This window comes from Megalobrama amblycephala, linkage group LG14 (assembly GCF_018812025.1).
Source record: "Megalobrama amblycephala isolate DHTTF-2021 linkage group LG14, ASM1881202v1, whole genome shotgun sequence".
NCBI classification, from domain to species: domain Eukaryota; kingdom Metazoa; phylum Chordata; class Actinopteri; order Cypriniformes; family Xenocyprididae; genus Megalobrama; species Megalobrama amblycephala.
Window position 1 is genome coordinate 45,091,547 of NC_063057.1, and position 16,082 is coordinate 45,107,628.

Here is a 16,082-nt window from a genome sequence, read left to right on the forward strand (position 1 = left end):
AACTGTGATTTTCTGCTGTTACAAACTGGTAAAATCCTCAGAGGGGAAGTTGTGCAGCGATTATATATGAATGGAAAGACAGTCTCTGTGAAGGATGTCCTGAATGTGCACACACTGTGTTTGGTTACAGGATTAGAGAATGACACTGTTCCTCTGTCATACTCTCACACGCTGAAGCTTCTTCTTAACAGTTAAGAAAGACAAGGGTTGCTCTGGGGATTGTGAGCAGTATTTTCTGTATATGTATTGCACACGCCAGACATTAGACTTAAAGAAAACTTCTCCCTTCCTTTGGTTTGATGCTGTGGTTATTACAAGACTCCAGCATGTATTGTAACCAACCTCCACATCCCAGCAGTGTGTTCCTGAGTTAAAGCCCTCAGAACTCAGGACACATGCATAACTGTTAAACCTCTCTGGATTATCAGGACACTTTTTATCTTCACCACTGTTCGACACACTGGTCAGATCAGTAGAGAGTGTGAGACATGGATGTGCTGTGTTTGGATCTAGAGTCAACGGAGCTGCAGAGAGAATAACATCAGATTAGAGGATGAAATATGATGACATTAGAAATGTAAACGTAAAATACAAAGACTTTCTTGAAAGAGATCATAAATTATAACAATGGTCTCTCAGTTACTGTCAGAATGGATTGAGGCTTCAGGTTTAATATCAGTATTCAATAAACACTATTGTGTCCTAATACATAAGCATCAGTGGTGTAGTTCTAAAAAAATTAGTGGTGTACTATTAGCCAGACCCACCCCCCCCCCCCCCCCCCCCCCAAAAAAAAAAAAAAACGACAACTAAAAAACAACATAAACATGACAGTAAATGTGTTTTAGTTTGTTGTTTACTAGTAACATAACTGTAAAGCATTAAAAATGTCAACCAATTTTAGGATGCACTGTATTTATTTGTTTTTAATGATGGTTGACTTTTTTTAATGCTTTACAGTTTGACTATTATTTAAACATGCTGCTTTGGAATTATATTCACTGTAAAAAATGATATATCTGAAATTAAAGTTTCATTTTATTCAAAAGGGTGTTAAAAAGTCAGTTATTCAAAATTTAATTTATTAACATTATAAAAATGTGGTCATGAGTTTCACAAACAAACAAAAACCGTAGTCAGGCTGAATGAAAATTTAAACCACTCTCTGTCGGTAGGTGGCGCTTATGGAACAGCAGAAATAGAGCTGTTTCCCGGTAACCTCTGTAAACTCAGTTTTATATTATTTACGCACATGTAAGCTTATCAGTTTGACAGAATTTTCTACTTCAGTGTGCCATAAGAAGTCAAACTTTATCATTTTCCATTATCATAGCATTTGCTATGAAAAATAGCAACCTACATGTCACAGGTGTAATCAGGGCCGCATTAAGACTACAAGGGGCCCCTGGGCTTTACCTCTTTAGGGGGGCCCTTCATTCCCCAACACTAGGGATGGGCGATATATCGCATGCGATTCTCACGCGCATTTCGTCAGTAAAGCCGGTTCCCTGATTACCGCTAAATCGCCATCACCTGCTTTCAAATGGAGCGCCATTTAACAGACAGAGCCGTAGTTCACTGATAAGCCACGCAATATCACGTTCATATCGCAGATGAATCGCCTTCGATAATGAACGCGATATTTGCGTGGCTTATCAGTGATCTACGGCTCTGTCTGTTAAATGGCGCTCCATTTGAAAGCAGGTGATGGCGATTTAGCGGTAATCAGGGAACCGGCTTTACTGACGAAATGCGCGTGAGAATCGCATGCGATATATTGCCCATCCCTACCCAACACTATTACCTACATTCAGGGGTTAAATTGGGCTGGGGCCGTCCGGAGCTGAGCCCCGGCACATAGGCTTACGACATACGCTTGTCCGGGACTGCGGGACAAGTGGATTTTTTGAAGTGAAAGAGAATTTTACTTGCCTGACAAGATAAGTAGCTTGATTAAAATGTCAATAACAACCAAAACGCGAGAATGATTAATCTAGCTTAAGTGGCGACTGATAGTGGATATACTGGCGGTGATATTGCGCTGTTGACGATCACGTAACCTCTTGAGGAGAATTCAAAACAAATGAGCTCTGCCCACACAAAGAAACTCAGTTATCATGTTGCAATAAAAATTCAATGGGGTTTAGCTTGCTATTTACAACATATGATAAAGTTAAGCATCACACGACAGAATTCCTGAATATCACCTCGATTGAAATTGACACTAATTTCATACAACAGTTCAATAAACAGGTAGTTAATATCAATCACTTACGTTTTAGATGCAATATGCCTGTTTTTTGTTCTATTGTAGCAGCGAAAATAGTTCCAAACAAAGCAGAAGCAGTGCATCTCGCAGCTGCGCTCAGCCGTTTTGAATGATTCAGCGCTTTGAACGAATCGGTTGAGTGAAGATTCAATCGCCCATTCATAAACAACTGCTTCATTCTTGATTCAGAGTGAATCGTTTGAATAAATGACTCAGTGGCTCACTCATTAAGACGGTCACTTGCCGCCATCTACTGGCGGTTTAATTTCATGTTTAAAAGTATAAATTTCCCACCAGCATTTCTTATTTGTTTATTCAAAAATATTTAAAGAATCTCATAACATTATTGAACGCAGTTGTACTTTTTCAGTGTAAATTATTTAATTTGGTAACAGCCCTATAGTGTCCTACTATTTTAATTTATCAAATGTAAGAATATGAAATAAAAGATAAAAGATTTGAATAATAATAAAATAAAAAAAAATTCCAGACAAGCTACTTTTTTACTCTGACAAGTAAATGATTTAGTTGTCCAAAGGACAAGCACAAAACCAGGCTTAATGTCGAGCACTGTATTTTGTATTTATATTCTGTCCTTTGATGGTAGCTTCACTCATTTGATACTGACACAAAGGAGAAGGCACAGGCCTACAGACATATTTTATTGTCATCAGATGTAGCTTTCACACTACCAGCATCTATAGAATGATTTTGATCAGTATTTTGATGTTCATAGCAGAGGGCTCTCTCAACTTGTTATATTTTACAGTTTGTCACATGATACGATTTTGTAGTCTTTGCATACACATGCACTCCTCTAAAGCCTGAAACCACAGAGCCCCCCCACATAGCAAATCCCAATTTAACCCCTGCCTACATTCACTCAATCTTCTTAATCACAAAGTGCAAGTTGTCAGCCTTTTATTTTGCATGAATAAATGCCATTACCAAAACATCCGAATCTATAGGTCTGTTATAAAATATAAATATCACTGCATGAACTACATATTGGCACATAGTCTGAACTATTTGTACAGGCTACTCATTTCGAAGGCTGCATCCTCCAGAGGTCGCATTTGAAGGCTGTATACGTCATTGAGGCCGGCTCATTTAAGAAAAACAACCGTTGAAAGAAAGAAAAAACAGCATTTTGCACCTCACGAGGAATAACCATCAATTTTATTATGGTTACTTTTCTTAAATAAGACATCCTTAATGATGTATGCAGCCTTCAAATGCGAGCTCCAGAGGACGCACCTCTGAAACGAGACGCAGATTCGAACAGTAACAAAGGCGTCAGTTTTACCGTATCAATTCCAGTGTGAGTCCTTGTCTTTTGGAAGTGCATGCAAAGTGGATTTGCTTTCACACCGTAAAGATGTCATGTCAACATGTCAACAACACAAACCAAACTCTTCCAGTCTCAGCTTTTTGAAGTCTCAGTGTTTGAAGGCAGGTCAAAATAGATGTTGTTCACGAGCAACCGGCTGCCATTACGCAAATTTTTACATTGTTATTTAGGTTTGTAACAGAAAGTGAGACTGGAATTGCTGAAGACTCATTTCGGCAGTTCAGAATCAATTAATTCTTTAAGGCAAAAATTAGGCTACTTTTTTATCCTGTACTTTGATCTTTAAAACAATGTGACAAAAACACACGCAAGTTCGACCCAAATGTTTAATGTCATGATTGTTACCATCGATTTGCATTAGTTTATATCCAGCTGGTCGCTTTAATCGATTCGTTATGCAGCAAAGTTGCATAATTAAAACTAGTGTCATGAGAAAGCAAACTGTATCGTTATGCAGCAGACATAGCCTATATAAACAAATCAGAAATGCATTCGATTTCAGTTCTCTTTTATCATCACTGTAATACAATACAAATCTTATTTAAATAATATTCAGTGTTCTAAAATGGAAGCAAATAATGTATACATGCATACAATATGTGTCTAATGTCAATGCTATGGCCTTTGTGTAGATATTTAAAGATGGTCATCTTTAAGCATGACTGTTTGGATTTATATGAAATGGTAACACTTTATAATAAGATTCCATCTGTAAGGTTAATAAAAGTATTGTTCATTGTTAATTTCAACATTTTACCTCATTGAACGTTTTCAGAAACTGTATTTTTGCATGATTTGTATTTTTATTGGACTACTAACGACTGCAGGGTTCAGTGAGTGAAGGGTTGCCATCAAGCGTAGCGCCGCACCACGTCTTTAAAATTCGAACACATTGTCTTCTTTGGGGCTGTTCACACAGAACGCGCTTTTCTGCGCTACTTTTTCTTTGTTTTTCTATGCAAACATGCGCTAGAAGGACATGCAGAACCGTTGCGCTCACTTCTTGATGCATGACATGGCGTTCTAAAGCCATAAATCAGTTCAGCTAAGTTAAAAAAAAGTTTTGTACGCACACAGGCAGCGCCACTGGGTCTGTCCGCGTTGCCCAGATACTGATACTTAGTTGCTTGCTGCTAGACGCGGCGCATCGTAATGAACTTCACGTGCAGAACAGCACATGTATTCAAATCAAAGCGATGTTAAAGGGACAGTCATCACATTATAAAATGCGGTTATATTTTTTCCGGCATTACCGGGGCCCTCCCTCAGCCCGGGGCCCTGGGCTTAAGCCCAGGTAAGCCCGTGCATTAATGCGGCCCAGGGTGTAATATAAATCTAGTGAAAATATATTCCCTTAATAGATTATAGATTCTACAAGTAAGCCAAATTTACCAATATAAAACGATATAAATTCTAGTAAGGGCGGGTCATGAATAGTTTAAAAAGCTCCCTAATAAATGTTGGCGCAAGATGATGTTTGTCCTCTTTTCAGTCTTTTGGTCACGTTTGACTTTCTCTATAGCGTTGTAAAGTGTTTAACTCTCAATAGAATTCAAATGGATCGCACATTTTATTATCAGTGTCGGAATGGAAATTTTATCAAACTTTTGGAGCGTGATAAGATTCAGAGAGTAGCCTAGTCTATGTTTATGATTCCCGCACCACTAATGCATTATAAACAAGGCTTCAGTTGCGCTGATGGTCTTTTCAGTTCGTACGGGAACTTAGCGCTTATAAAAGCTCCGAATGCATGATGTAGGCTATATAATTAATTAATAGTCTTATTTACTCACCACCATATTTCTCACGCCGTGACCGCTGCAGTGAGAGAAATACGCTCAATGCACGGCTCAAAACACCGAGCGGCTTTGATCAGAGTTCTTTCACTGCAGCGCGAACACGCACTGTGAAGCCTGGTTAGCCGACTATGAGTGGGAAAAGGTATGACAGAAGTGCTCATGCACCAATTACATCAAAGAATCGCGAGTTTACACAACAGCATTGGATACACAGTTAAAGGGGAAGGTAACAGGACAATATTTTATGGACTTTCGAAGCAAAAAACAAGTGGGTATACGCAAATACTGATCCTTAGAAGTCGTAATACGCAAACAGCCCTGAGCAAAATGTAAGCATATGGTGTATGCGTGCGTATCGCCCTGACTACACCACTGATAAGCATAGACCACAAGGAATAGACTTTTTATGAGTTCGCTGTATGATCTGATGATTTTCTGAAATACAGTTAAGATTTCTTACAAATTCAAGTTATTATATTTCTATCAAATGTTTTAGTTTATATCTGAGCTATCTTTTGCACTGGTGTCAAATCTGCTGAGACTCACTGTGTTGGACAGTTTCCATCATCTTCTTCCAGACTCTGAACGACAGGTCACCCAGGTAATGTGACACATGAATCAAAGCTCCAGAACTCATCTCTGGATCCGGCTGTGAGATCTGGACTCTGGAGGAACATTCAGGAGTCAGAACTGCAGTGAATTTGAGTTCAGATCCACTGAGAGAAGAGATACGAGCAGCTCACTCACCTTTCCATTGTGACATTAAAGTTCTGGAAAACAAAGAGTTTGAAAACATTTTAATATCTCATCAAACAATATTATTGTCAGTGAGTCTCTCTATACAACCTTGACAAGTGGATTTATGCTCAAAGAATGAGGCCAGATTCATTTGTCACCTTTAGAAACGAGACGTCATTAGCTTTCATCATCTCCTCCATGTCTTTGATTGTTTGTGAAAGAGATGAGATGTGTCTGTTCATCTCCTCCAGCTTCTCCTTCATCTTCTGCTTCTTCTGCTCCTCTTCCTCCCTCAGTGCAGTGATTGTAGCTTCTTCTTCATCTCTGAGAAACTGATGAAGCTTCTCAAACTCTTCTTTAATCTGACGCTCTGTTTGCTCAGCTTGAGACTGAAATCAAATCACATTCACTTCAGTCAGCTCTGTATTAAAACACACTCCACTAATGTCATTAATAAACTCTGTGTGTGTGAATGTGGAGTATTTAACTCTATATATCCTCACCTCGATGTGTTCAATTATTCCATCACACTCTTCTTTCATTTGTTCTCCATTTTTGAGCTTGGTTTGTAAGGATGTCATTGCTGTATTAAATTCCTCCTACAGGTTAAGATGAAAATCTGTGAAACTTGTAGCTAAGAGGTTTAAACATTGTATGTTTGGCTGTTTTTGTTGTTATATTATTTAGTAACCCGTGACATTTCTACTGATTTTCAAACCAAACATGTTTTGTGTCAATGCTGTTACATTCAAGATGTGAACATCGGAGGGGTTGAAGCTCAGTGCAGAATTTAATATCAGTAGTATCCCAGATATCATGTGATCATTGAAACAATGTTGAGTCAGTGTTGATGCGTCAGTGTTTAAGTGCATTGAATTAACGTTACAAAGTGATGATGGTTTAATATCACTTTTGCACCCGCAATTAATGTTGAGGAAATGGTGAGATTTCAATAAAAAAAATCTGTGGCAATGTAATGTTGGTTCAATATTGTTTTTGCACCCACAATCAATGCTAAAACAATAATGAGATTTCGACAAAATAATCAATGGTAATGACATTGAATCATCGTTACACTATGATTGATTCTACATCACCAATGTTGAATTAACATTGAAATGAACAAAAATAATCATTAGTAATATCATTTGATCAATGTTATTGTTTTGTTGATTCTAAATTACTTTTGTTGAAACATTTAAATTACAGAGCCCCAGACATGACATGCAGGAAAAAAATAGTAGGCTAAATCATGCACACAATTTACAATTTCGTTCCCTCGCTTTATAAATCATGCGCATGATTTATAATGCTTAATTTAATTTTTTTCTTGCATGTCATGTGTGGGGCTCCGTAGAAAATACAACTGAAATGTCAACATAATTTAATGTTGAGATCTGATGTAAGTTAATGTTGAAACAACATTAAGCTACACTTCAGTGGTACATCAACAAATTTCTGACCATTTCAAAATTTGGGGAAACCTTTTAAAAGTGCTGTATGCGATTTCTCAAATTGGTTGTTGAACACTGTTGATATCTGAAATCAACCCAAACAAACCCACCCTCTCTTCATTGCTCAAGTCAACACCATTGTTGAGTATTTTCTCTTTAAAATTGCAGTAAACTATGGAAGCCCGTTTCCGCCGCTAAAAAAAAAAAAAAAACCTCCACTAAAAAAAAAAGATTAATTGCGACTTTTTATCTCAGAATTCTGACTTTTTAACTCGCAATTGCGTGTTTATATCTCACAATTGCGAGTCAGAATTCTGATATATAAAGTCGCAATTGCGTGATAAAAAGTCAGAATTCTGAGATATAAAGTCGCAATTGCGTGATAAAAAGTAAGAATTCTGAGATATAAAGTCGCAATTGCGTGATGAAAAGTAAGAATTCTGATATATAAAGTCGCAATTGCGTGATAAAAAGTCAGAATTCTGAGATATAAAGTCGCAATTGCGTGATAAAAAGTAAGAATTCTGAGATATAAAGTCGCAATTGCGTGATATAAAGTCGCAATTGCGTGATAAAAAGTAAGAATTCTGAGATATAAAGTCGCAATTGCGTGATAAAAAGTCAGAATTCTGACTTTATATCTCGCAATTGCGACTTTATATCTCAGAATTCTAACTTTTTCTCACTACTGTGTGAAACGTTATGCCTCCCAGTTCTTACTTTGCTTGCGTTCCCTTTCATTGCGACTGACCATCAGGATTGCTGCTTTGTTATTATTATACATTTATGCGGGGGTCGCATTTTTTCAAATACGCCGCACTTTCGCCGCATAAATTGCCGATTTCAGCAAGGAAAATATATGCGGGGCTAGCATGATTTCATAATCCCTGCATTTTCGTTGCAAAAAGGTCACATATATCTTAGCAGAAAGTTGAAAAATGTTGCGTTTACTTCACACTAGTAAAGCGCCATTATTGTCCCCCTATTGCCATGGGAACCTTGTGAAGTGACTTAATTACGCGACGTGAACATCATCTGCAAACCATGAAACCATGATGAAGCACACAAATCATTCTCATTTGCCAATAAAAATAAGCGCAAAAGACCGCGCGAAGCAGTTTCCCGGTGTGTTACATGACAGTGGTGGCAAAATATTTTGCACTCCGTGCAACTGCGTGTTGACGCTGGAAAACCACTTTCACTTTGCCACCGCCAAGGATGGTTAAAGCAGCAGCGGAAGCAGGCAGGATGAAGCACACATTTTTAAAAATATTTAATTTATTCATTTTTATAGAAGTTGTTGGATATTAATAATAATTCGTTTATTTTATATAGCGCCTTTCTACAAACTCATATTCCTTTTGTAAAGCTACAGAACTTGTTTGACTCAATGTTTTGTAAGTTTGAGCCATGCGTTAATTAAGGTCTGAAATAAAACAGAATGAGAACTTAAATATTCTGTGATTTAGTATGCTTGCTTATCATAGGAAGTAATAGGAAATTACTCTTTACATTAGTAGCCTAGTGAGAACAGGGTGTTGGGGGAATCACCTTTTATTTTTTTCTGTTTTTCATCAAACCGCAGTTTTTGCAAGTTCCCGCAATTTCATCGCATAAAATTGCAAAAATATCCCGCATATTCCATCGCGTTTTTTAAGAAAACGTGCCGCAAAATCAAGCATTTTAGCCCGCAACAATCACAAAAAAATTCCGCGTTTTTCTGGAGGGACTGATATGCATATAGAATGTTTCCACGGTAACCTTGTACACAAGTACAGCGTTTCAAGGAGAAAAAACAGCTTTTACTGCCATCTAGTGGGCTTAATACTAAAACACCAATACCTATCATGTTTCATCAACTTTGCAACTCAAGGGTAGAATCATGCAATTCTGCAAATTACAGTCGAGGTATTTGGGCAATAAAAGTTGTTTTTAACAGAATGGATGAATTTTACACAATAATGACATATTAATAATAATAATAATAATAATAAGAAGAAGAAGAATCAGCTGTGGCGGAGGCGCAATAAATCAGACAAAGATGAAGTGGCACATTTTATACACCAACAGCCTCAGACTTCACGGCAGCACGGCTATTGTTGGATGCACTGTTACAGACAGAGATACTGACCATCAGTTAATTGCGAGAAAAAAAGTCAGAATTCTGACTTTTTATCACGCAATTGCGACTTTATATCTCAGAATTCTGACTTTATATCAGGCAATTGCGACTTTATATCTCAGAATTCTGACTTTATAACTCGCAATTGCGACTTTATATCTCAGAATTCTGACTTTTTATCACGCAATTGCGACTTTATATCTCAGAATTCTGACTTTTTATCACGCAATTGCGACTTTATATCTCAGAATTCTGACTTTATAACTCGCAATTGCGACTTTATATCTCAGAATTCTGACTTTTTATCACGCAATTGCGACTTTATATCTCAGAATTCTGACTTTATATCAGGCAATTGCGACTTTATATCTCAGAATTCTGACTTTATAACTCGCAATTGCGACTTTATATCTCAGAATTCTGACTTTATAACTCGCAATTGCGACTTTATATCTCAGAATTCTGACTTTTTATCACACAATTGCGACTTTATATCTCAGAATTCTGACTTTTTATCACGCAATTCTGAGATAAAAAGTCGCAATTAATCTTTTTTTTTAGTGGCTCTTTTTTTTTTTTTTTGTGGCGGAAACGGGCTTCCATAGTAAACCTAAGACAGTCTCAAACCCGTGGTTTGAAATCACTGGTGTTTCTGATGTCATAAACTACCTTGTAACCAATCACATCAATGTGCCGGTGAGCTTTAGCATATCATTAACTGACCATGCAAGGGAGTATCAAAAGAAGGATATCCCGGTATATTTTTCTGTCGATATGAAAAATCGGGTAGATTTAGCAATATGGCTGGTGTATGATGTATATTATGATGTTAAGATGAACTATAAGCCTTTCTCCACTGACGTTCTTGGTTGTTCAAAGCTTTTGTAAGGATACTGATTGTCAGAAGGCAGACTCGCAAACGGGAACATGGTTTGTGTAACATTAGTAACACATTATTAGCTGTTTGATAATGTAGTCAAGCAAAACGCTAATCATATTAATTACCGTTATGTGTCTGACATTGTAAAAAGCGATACCATTGTGCAGCGTTTGCCTCAGTAAGTTGACCGAGTGGATCTCTGAGCTTGTGCGAGTGAGTGTTTAAATATGTGATTTTGGTGATCAAAGATGAGTTTTAAGGGATAAAATTATTGACTACAGAGATACTTTAAAAGGAACTCTTTAAAAACTTTTTTAAATAAATATATCTTATTCGATCTATATCTTATAAATATATCTTATTAGATTCAGTACAATAAATCAAATGCAAATAACAAGCACAAAAAAACAAAAGAACAGAAACAATAAGAAAGATGCATCATTGTTTGCAACCCAGAGAAGTCAACAAACAACACTACTGTATAGGACGCACCTGTGTTTTCTCTCTATTGAGGAATTGATTAGACTACTGAGAAGTGCACATGCAGAACCAAAATGGCCCTAACCAAGCCCCCAGTGGTTTAGAGCAAAACAGGTAAAGTGGTTGAGAAAATGGCCATCGTGGATTGAAAACGCCCCACTGATTGGGAAACACCCACTAGTGTTCTGTAATGTCAATCTCAACCAAAATGATAGTTTGGATCAAAAGTCAACATTGTATCAATGTCACCATGCTTTCTTAGCCTGGGTGCCAGCCCGAACCCCGCCCACAACATTTTTTGGACGGGAAGTTCGGTCTGGACTCGATCCATTGTGGAGTAATTATGCTCGGCTCCCAGAAGGCCGAGCCAATCAAATTGCCAGGGCGGGCTTTAATCGATGATGGACAGGCTATCTGCGGTTACGTAACCACCCACGTCATCAAAGAGCGCTTGGGGAGTTTGAATGACAAGCGATCTAACCAATCAGAACGCCGCATCTGCCATTTTGTCCGACAAAGCAGTCAGGAGTTAGAAGATTAACATCGGTGAAGTTAAACTTGAAAAATTGTGCATATTGACGTCTTTCCGCGTTTGAAACAACATTCATTCTCATGTTCATTCATGTTTATTTGATGCTATAAATGGACTAGTAGAAAGAGATGATCGGTTAACGAGCCTCTTGAGCTGAGGTGCTACAGCAATCTGTCACGATCATGGTCACAACACATTAAAGAGCCACAAAACGGTTTTTATTGTTTGAATTTTTTTAATAACTACACAGTTTGAAAGCTGGGACTTTGTTTAATATCATAAGTAACCTGCTCTGTCTCGTCTGTCGATGTGTTGTCAGTTTCCTCTTTGCTCCGCAATGTATTTTCCACTCTGTGTGGCGTGACAGCGCCACGGCTTGTCAGACAAAGCAACAGTAACTAAGGAGGGCGAGTCTTTGCGAAAGGTCAATTAGTTTACAACAATGATGGCTGTTGTTGAAGAACTGAGATGTGTAGATTCCGCCATCGCGTCCGTTATAGAAGATATCGACAGCGCATTAATTTTAAAAGAGGAACAGAGGACCGCGATCAAGGCATTTGTCGATGGGAAAGATGTCTTTGCCGTCCTTCCTACGGAATTCGGCAAAAGTTTGATTTATCAGCTGGCCCCGATGGTCGCTAAGAAGAGTTCTGTTGACAACTATGCGTCGCTCAACATACGTCACTTACTCTGTAGCTCTGATTGGTTGTAGGTCTATCCAATTGAGGTCTTTCCTGGATCGGTTGAAATACGCCCCCATAATCAAAGCCCAATGGAGCAGTATCAGACTCATATTCTGACTAGAATTGAGTATGAACACGTCAGGCTAATGCTTTCTGGGAAGTCATGGAGATTTAGTCTGAGCAAAAATAAATACTAGTCTATAAATAATACTGTTCCAGTGTTTAGCACTGTATTTAGCACTTGAAGTGAGAGACATTTGTTTTACCTTGTAAGATGAAAGCACTTCACTGATGGGTCTGAATGTGTGATTGGCGTGTTTCTCTGAGTCTCTGCACACTAAACACACAGGCTGTTTGTCCTCCAGACAGAAGAGTTTGAGTTTCTCACTGTGTAAGCTGCAGATCTCCTCATTTCCCTCCTTTATCAATGAATCACACAAGTTTTTTAACGCTAGATTAACTAGAGGTTTTTGTCTTAAAGCTCTTTTCCTGCACACAGGACACTCCTGAGAATCCTTAGTTTTCCAGAACTGTTGTAGACACTCTTTACAAATACTGTGACTACAGGACAGAATAACAGGAACCTTGAAGATTTCACAGCAAACAGGACAAGAAAGCTCTTCCACAGATTTTGAATCCATTTCCTCGTCTTGTAAAAGATCCAGTGATCTACAATTTAATTTCACTTTCTGAACTTTGGTTTGAAAAGTAAATAATCATTACAATCAAAAACTTATCTGGATTAATTCAGAAAAACACAAAAATCCTAATATAATTTGTCCTCCTCTGTTCTTCACAACACTGACACGTTTTAGCTTTCAGCAAAAATGAAAGCTAGAAATAATGACTAGTCACTTCCTGGTAGGTTTTGTAAGAGGGTGGAGTTTCTGAAGACAGACTGGTTGTAGTTTTACCTTTATTTTATTTGTGCTTTTAAGCATATTCTGGACTCAATGGACAGAATAAAAAATCAAGTGAGAAAATGTAGTATTAAATATTAGAAAATTATAAGAGAATTTAATCCTATAAAACAAAAGTTTAATAAAATATGTATTGAGATTGAGACTGTCAGTGTGTGGAGGAGACACACATTTCATGATTGGATTCATGAGCTTTCAATTCAATATCTATTCAATTTGATACATTGATTATAGAACATGTTCATTTTTCTTAAAGACAAAAATCTAATGTTGTAAACTACACAGCTAGTAAATGATTATTAAAGGGTAATTAATAACTGATTTGTATACAATTAGATAAGTAAGGCCGTTTTTACAATACTAACATGATAAAAATGTTAATGGTATAAAATATAATTGTAAGGATTGGGTCAATGGAGTGAGAATCCACCTGCAGCTTTTATTAAAGTCAAGTTCACAGACAAAATAACAGCAAGGATGAGCCAGTGGCAGAAACAGTGACATGCAGTGATCTGGGTAGGCAGCAAACATATACAATCCAGGAACAGGCAAGGGTCAAGGCAGGCAGCAGAGAATCAGAAACGAGTAACAGTCCAAGGTCAAACACAAGAATACAGAATCCAGGGGAAATGCTCAGAAATGTCAGATGGGGCTAAACAAGACTTTGCATAGAGGTGTGGGTGCAAGTGTCTTTTATGTGTGTGTGAGTGATAGTATAATGGGTTGCAGGTGCAGGGTGATCAGTCCAAGGTATGAGGGTAGATGGGAAATTAAGTCCAAATGATGTGTGTAGTCCAGAGTGAAGTGCCCTCTGGTGGCAATGACGGGCACTTTCACTGGTGATCGTGACATAGCCCCACTCCTAAGGAGCGGAAGCAGACGACCACCACGGCAGTGTAGATGGGCTTGAAGACCACCATGGCGGAGCAGAAGACCACCAGGGCAGATCTGGCAACACCGGAAACCACCAAGGCTGATCAGGTGAAACTGCAACATGAAGCACAGATAGGTTGGTTTTGGCCATTAGGGCCGTAACTGGACAGGCAGGGAGCTCAGGAATGCCCTCCAAGGCTCTGAGTAAGACGTCCTCTCTGGTTGTCTTGAGGCAGACAGGTGGTTCAAGAAGGACCTCTGTGGTCGTGTCGAGGCAAACATAGAGCTCAGGTATGACCTCTGTGGTTGTGTCGAGGTAGACAGGAAACTCAGGGACGACCTCAGTATTCACATCAGGGCAGACAGGGAACTCAGGGGTCACAAGGCTGGGCTCTGGGACAGCAGTGAACTCTAGAGTGGACTCATGGACTGAGGTGGACTCTGGAGTGAATTTGTGGACTGGAGTGGGCTCTGGAGCAGATTCAAAGACTGGAGCTGTCTCTGAAGTAGATTCATGGGCTTGAGCAGATTCAAGGATTGGAGTGGGCTCTGGAGTGGATTCAAGGACTGGAGCAGACTCACGGGCTAGCGCTGCAATCTCTGAGGGCTCAGGCGTGGCAGCCATCTTGGCTGAGGGCTCACCGACAGCCTCCTTAGCTGTGACAGGACAGGGCAAATGTTCATCGATGGCCTCCTTAGCCATGACAGGACAGGGTGAAAGTTCATAGCTGGGTACCAATGACACCTCTAGAGGGTCTGCAGCGGATGCCGCCACCTCTGGAGGTTCTACAGTGGTACTATCGGAAAACAGGGAGAAATCATAAATGGCCTCTGTGGCTAGACAAAAATTCAGACAGCCTCTGCGGCTGGGTCAAGACAGGACAAGAGTTTGCAAACGGCCTCCGGGGCTGATTCAGGACAGGATGAGAGTGTGTAGCTGGATGCCACCTCTAATAGCTGAAGCAAGCACCGCTGCTTCATGAGATTCTGTAGCATATGCCGCCACCTCTAGGGAAATTGCAGCGGGAGTAACTACTTCCAGAAGTTCTGCAGCATAAGCCGCCACCTCTGGAGATTCAGCGGTGATGTACATGGCCCAGGTACACCATAAGGTGACCCCTATTATGGGGAGCATTGCAGACAGGGGAATCAGTTCAAGAGGGCTAAAATTAATTGGTTTGGGGAAACTAGCTGTTCGTACTGACACCAGCGGTGGATCCTCCACGCTGGATGCAAACCTCTGACGCTTGATGACGGGTTCCCCTGATAGAACAGAGGGGGGTTGTGGTACGACAACCGCAACAAGACGTGACTCTGGGGTGTCAGACATAATGTGGCGAGGTTCTGAAAGATCCTCTGAGATGTGACAAGGCTCTGGAAGATAGTGAAGTGTAATATGTTACCATATTATCTCGCTTAACACTGAGAATTTGAATAATTGTAATGTGACGATCGGGTGCAGATATCTAAATCAGAGAAAATCATGGGTGCGGTTGGGTGGATGATTTGTATTTAACTGCAGATTCGGGTGATGTTAGCGCTGATTCACACATCTCTAATACATATTAACAGACTGTGACCATCACATCATCTTATTGCCACCTGAACACAGCTGTGCCAATCTTGCAGCCGTATTTTGATGAGGCAGGTGATCTCTGTCTTTCTTGCTTTCTAGTAGTCAGATAAAGCAAAATAATAAACATGTTTTATATTTGTAATGAAGGGTCAACAGAGTGGAGATCCATTTGCAGCTTTTATTGAATAGCGTACGATGCAGACAGGGCAAAGGCAGAGGCATAAACAGGAACAGGCAATGGTCGTGGCAGGCGGCAGACAGAGTCAGGTCACAGGCAAAGTTCAGGGCAGGTGGCAAAGGGTCACAGAGAATAAACAATCCAAACTGTAACAGGTAAACAGTCCACAAGAAAACGCTTAGAAATGATCACCATGGCAAATCAAGACTTTGCGATGTGTAAGTGTG

General features: G+C 39.3%; 1 protein-coding gene across 1 annotated transcript; it reads right to left on the reverse strand.

Annotated features, from left to right (window-relative positions):
- Positions 1 to 18: 18 nt before the first annotated feature.
- On the reverse strand, positions 19 to 13,131 carry LOC125245836 (nuclear factor 7, ovary-like). Its single transcript, XM_048156621.1, has 6 exons — positions 12,575 to 13,131; positions 6,661 to 6,756; positions 6,316 to 6,546; positions 6,167 to 6,189; positions 5,966 to 6,084; positions 19 to 524 (listed from the first exon to the last, which is right to left on the reverse strand). Exons 1-6 carry the CDS (start codon positions 12,947 to 12,949, stop codon positions 157 to 159), a joined length of 1,212 nt encoding a protein of 403 aa, XP_048012578.1. The 5' UTR covers positions 12,950 to 13,131; the 3' UTR covers positions 19 to 156.
- Between the last annotated feature and the right edge of the window lie 2,951 nt (positions 13,132 to 16,082).